General features: G+C 36.8%; 1 protein-coding gene across 1 annotated transcript; it reads right to left on the bottom strand.

The window, feature by feature from the left end:
* Nucleotides 1-315: 315 nt before the first annotated feature.
* Nucleotides 316-4,207, bottom strand: sdf4 (stromal cell derived factor 4). The gene is made up of 7 exons (XM_057319200.1): nt 3,886-4,207; nt 3,097-3,432; nt 2,720-2,856; nt 2,493-2,606; nt 2,236-2,394; nt 1,918-2,093; nt 316-1,688 (listed from the first exon to the last, which is right to left on the bottom strand). Exons 2-7 carry the CDS (start codon nt 3,402-3,404, stop codon nt 1,512-1,514), a joined length of 1,071 nt encoding a protein of 356 aa, XP_057175183.1. The 5' UTR covers nt 3,405-3,432; nt 3,886-4,207; the 3' UTR covers nt 316-1,511.
* Between the last annotated feature and the right edge of the window lie 1,192 nt (nt 4,208-5,399).

The raw sequence follows: 5,399 nt of genomic DNA, 5'->3' as shown, positions 1-5,399 counted from the left end.
TATTCATCACGGCAGTTTCAGGGCATGTTTATGCTGTCTTCATGAATTTTGACACTCGACTGCCACCTTGTGGTTATAGTGAGAACTTCTGCAACGGAAAATTTACAAAGATAGTTTAGTAAACGTGAAATCAATTTAAAAATAGTATGCCTCAGCGTTTCAAACTATATAAAAGTACTCAACCTAATTTTCCTGTCAAGTTAGAAACACTGAATGAGATACCAACAAAGCCCGACTTTGCTTTTCTCCATCATATCTAGTTATTTGGATAGCTCCAAGCATTACAGTGGTTTTTCTGGGAGGCATATGCTTTAATGTTGTTTATTAATTTCCATTTGATCACCAGAACGTAGTTTAAACAATGTTATGAAAGATTTAGTTACCAGTCTTTACAGCATATTGAAATGTAATGCATGCTTTAAACAAATTTTATGATTCATTTTACGATTGAATTAATAGGATAGTTTAATACAAATTAACAGTTTTGAAAAGTATAAGTGAACAAACAGCAACACAATGCTTTTTAAAACTATCTAGCATTTAGAAACAAACATAAACTTACAAAAAGAAAAAAATAGGTCACAAGTCATTTGAATTTTCACAGGATGAATTTGAAAAATATACGACAACGATATTAATTCTGAAACATCAGGAGTCATTCACAAAGCAAAGGAATCCAAAAAAACACTAATCAGGAAAATCTAAAGCTATTACCAAAGCAAGAAAAATATAAATCCTGATTAAAAATGAAATGGTAAAAGCTGTGAATAAAATGTGGTTAGAGCTCAAATGCACAGTTAGTAGAACATAGTAGTCTAATTCTTTTGAGACAAATGTATTTTATTATATATTTTTTCTCAAGCCAACAAATTACATAAAACTGTCCTTCGATTTTCATATTGACTTAAAATGGGTACATTACAGTCCCAAATGATGCAGTGGCCATTTAATGCATTCGTCTTAATGTTTCATTCTTTTTATCTTCACTTTGAATTACCTTATGTGAAGAAAAAGCATCAGTGAATAAGTCGCTCTAATATACTGACAGTGGTCCGACTGGAGTTGTTTCATTAAATAATTTCTCCGGTCAGAAAGCTGTCACAGCCCACCAGAAAAGTCAATACATTTATATATTATGGCACTCCAAATAACTATAATATTTACATTAATTAATTTTCCATGTGGAAAACACTCTGACCACATATACATACATTTCTTTTAATTATAACACAAAACTTCATGAATTCATGAACATGAACGTGTCTAAAACTAATAAGGGCAGGCTCATGTAGAATTTGGAAACGACACCTCATAAGAGCAGCTATGACAATATGAAGGCAGAATAATGTGTCATGTTTCTGGCTTTCAGGTTTGTAAAGTTACAAACACGCCCAAATGCACTTGTTAACAAGCAAAGACTAACATTATTCTTTAGACACTTTGTACAAGCCTTAGCGTAGCCTTTAGAGATATATACATAAATATAACTATTTTAAAGAGAGGATTCGGTCTTAGAACTCCTCGTGTACGTTGCGGGCATAGTCCATAAGTTTGCTGCCAGTGAAGTACTCGCTGTATTTAAGGATCTCTTCTAATTCCAGGTTATGGTTTTGATTCTCATCTGCCACAGCAATCATCTGCTTGGCCTCATTCAGGGCATTGTACTCATTCATGGGGTCCATGTATTCCTGTGGGACAAAGAGAAAATCAGAGACAGATAAGACATCAATGCTCTATAACAAAACAGCAAGAATGCAATTCCATAATGCATTGGAATGAGCCTATTGAAGCAATTTATGTCTATTTAATTCATTTAAGACCGAAATACTAAATTAACTAAAAACATTGCAAGCTGAAGGAAGCTGTCTATGTCTGTAAAAACATTCTGCTTCACAACACTAAGGAGAAAGGACCAACCTCCAACTCTTCCATGGTTACAATCGAATCGTGGTTAGCATCAATGACTTCTTCAAACTCCTTCTTCCTTTCACGAACCCAGTCATCATCGATGTCCTGAGCTTGCTGATTCTCCACAGTTCCCATGGGGAGGGAGATGAACTCAGCAAGAGTCAACTTCCCATCTCCATCTTGGTCTGTTTAATCATTCGAAACACATGGTTCCATTATCAAGAAGTAGTATGACTTTTAATGAAAGACAAACATGGTTTGCCGTTTTATAGCTACGTTCTCAATGATCTTAGAATTGCATCCTAGATCCCTGATTTCTATACTTGCCAAGATCTCTGACAATCTCCTTGACCATATATCTGAGCATGCCTCGGCTGTGCTCTGGGTGCAGGAAAGAGAGGAACTCCTCTTCATTCAACAGCTGATCAGCTGGAGGGTTATCTGCCTGAAACCAGCGGTCCTTTAAGCTCTCCAGAACCTCCTGGGCTGTGGTGAGGCATCGTTCAATACATATTCATTATAAGAAATGAATTTAGTAAGAGCAAAATAAACCAAACAAATAGACATGCAATATCCAAGCTCACTCTCTTCATCCACTTTTAGTTCTTCATTGTTCTTGATCTTCTCAGCTACTTCTTTCTCATTGAATCCCTTGCTGGCCAAAAACTTCACACGGTATTCATCCCAAGTTACATGTCCTGATAGAGCACAGTACAAGCAGATCGGGACAGATTTTTTACCACACAAATATGACACAGGGAAATTGCAAGGGAAATGAGTATGACACAGGGAAATTTTGCTCATAACTCACCGTCTCCATCTGGATCCACGGCACGGAAACTGAGCTTGTTCTCCCTAACAGCCTCCTGAAAATGTTCCTCGGTCTTCTCCATGATCCAGCGCTGCATTTCTTTAGCACTGACACTCCTGTCTTTATTAATATCCACCCTAGAGACAGTGATTCAACAATGAATGAAAGCAAGAGAACTTAATGGTTTTTCCTCGAAGGTAACATCACACCTTTAACATAATTAAATGTTTAATGACTAGTTTGATTTTGTTCAATATGTTGATAACGCAAAACGTGAATGCTGTTGATCGAGTGTAAACAAAAACTTTTGCCATAACACACTGACACATAAGCATATTTTGCCAAAACCTTCATTGTTTCAACAGCTACAGACTTACTTGGTGAAGATCTCAATAAGTTTCTTCCTGTTCCTTCTCGGTTCCGAGTCTTCCTCAAATTCCTCCATCTCCTTCCCCAGAAACACCTCCTGATGAAAGTCTTTATTCAAGTGCCCGTCCATTTCCATCTTCACACCGTTCAGATGATCGGGTGGAAGGATCTCGTTCTCCTCTTTGCTGCTTGGATGTTTGTCTTTTAATGATGACATATTCGCTGGTCTGGCGTGAGCATTCAAAGTCAGCATCAAAAATACTGCCAAAGATGTGGCGGACAGGCAGCCGGTCCAAGATCTACGGTTGGACGTCATTGCACAGCTTCGAGGTCACAGATAAATACTATTAAAAAAAGAATACATTCAATCAAAACACAAGCAGACTTAAATGTACTCAGTAAGAAAATACCGTTTGGTATCCTCTTATGAAAATGTGTTTGTAGTAAAACCACTGTAACCACAAATTTACAATCGTCCTAATATAGCAACAACAGATTCACCATGATTATTTGAATAAAACTAAGGTAATACACATGGTGATCAAAAACACACTTTTACTACACTTTCGTGGAGGTGAATTGAGTCAACAAAAATACAAAGAATTATGACAACGGGTCGTGCATTACTGACAAAATAAGTAGTTTCATTGTTTTATAGCTGGTTAGTTATTTAGTGAACCGGTAAGTATACTAGCAGCGTTATATCAGTTGACATTGAACACGGATCATGGCAACATTGACAACACCCAGAAAAAAACATCGCTTTGTGGGTAAATACTAAAGTGTAAACCACGAACCGGACAGCGTAAACGATCCCCAGCAGAAATAAGATGTCAGATGTGTGAACGAGAGGTTTATGCCCAGCTGTATTGTAATGACGGTCTATGTGCAGCTCATCGCGTAGTTCCTGTACACGTCGTCACTCCAGACTAATCGCGAGCTATTGGAGCAGTTTATTACCTCCTTTCTTTCTTTATTTCTTTCTCTATGGGATTTGGTAACACACAACACAAGAAAGAGATACCGATGACTACAGTCTGACATAGGGCGAGCCTTCAGGACAGAAACATTGCTACGTCGTCAGTCAGTATGGCGTTTTTCTTCGTTTCTAGCGTCAGTGGCACGAGGTAAAATGGACCTATTAAGCGCGTATCGCCATCTACTGTACTAAAAACTAACTGTATAGGAAGAATACGTTTTCTTTAAAACGTCCTTCGTTTATTCTTAATGTCAAACCGTCGGTCTATAACTAGATCATTAGTCTTTTGTTGCTGTTGGTTTAGGCACAAGGATGGCAGGTGTGTGGCCTGCTGCTGAGGTCAATGCGTAGGGAGAGTGGAGGTAAAGTGGGACATCCATTAATTGCATTGACAAAGTGTCCCACTTTACCCAATATCGCCTTGTTAACTTTACATCTTGTTTTTTTGTACCTTTGCACTGCTATATTTGCCCAGTGTGTTGGTTACAGATACTTAGTAACTTAGAAGTTTAGACATTACATTGTATAGAAATGTATGCTATCTAAAAAAAAAGATTTAGATTTAAACAAAACGTTTAACTTTAAAAAACTGTGATGCATTTCAGCTGTTTAATTTTCAGCCACCAGAGGGCGAAAGAGCGCCAAGTGGCGTATGATATAGCTCCAGTTGTTGCAGAGAGATGTACACTCGCAGTTACAAAAATGTCAATGAATACATTTATATATTTTTTCAGTCATATGATTATGAGTTAATAGAATTATTTGTTTTATGTGAATACTGTTGAATAACACATGTACGAATGGACAGATAACATAGATGGCAGATTGTGGTAATATTGAAGAAATACCAACATTAACATTACATCCAGGACTAACACCAGCATTTCTTCTCCTTCTTTGTCATGTTTTGCAGTAATTAATGTACATGTAGATGGGCATATTTTAGGTAAGCGATCCATTATAATTATTAAAAATTCATTTCATCATCAATTATTTACATTCGAGTTGTTTCAAGTCTGTATAAATGTCTTTGTTCTGATGAACACAGAGAAAGATATTTGGAAGAATGCTTATAACCAAACAGTTCTTGGCCACCATTGACTACCATAGTAGGAAAAAATGACAATGGTAGTCAAAAGTGCCCCAGAACTGTTTGCTGTCCTACACCCTTCAAAATATCTTCTTTTGTGTTCAACAGAACAAAAAAAAGTAAAATAATTTTTCCTACTATGGGAGTTAAATGGGGGGCAAGAACTGTTTGGTTATAAGCATTCTTACAAATATCTTTCTCTGTGTTCATCAGAACAAAGAAATTTATACAGATTTGGAACA

Source organism: Triplophysa rosa, linkage group LG21, assembly GCF_024868665.1.
Source record: "Triplophysa rosa linkage group LG21, Trosa_1v2, whole genome shotgun sequence".
NCBI lineage: Eukaryota > Metazoa > Chordata > Actinopteri > Cypriniformes > Nemacheilidae > Triplophysa > Triplophysa rosa.
This window is presented reverse-complemented; position numbering and strand designations above follow the sequence as displayed.

Excerpts from the sequence above, each read along its gene's own strand:
- sdf4 (XM_057319200.1), bottom strand. The coding sequence starts at position 3,404 with ATGACGTCCAACCGTAGATCTTGGACCGGCTGCCTGTCCGCCACATCT. Across the intron at positions 2,857-3,096 it reads CTTATTGAGATCTTCACCAA|GGTGGATATTAATAAAGACA; the intron begins GTAAGTCTGTAG and ends CACTGTCTCTAG. Across the intron at positions 2,395-2,492 it reads ACTAAAAGTGGATGAAGAGA|CCCAGGAGGTTCTGGAGAGC; the intron begins GTGAGCTTGGAT and ends GCCTCACCACAG.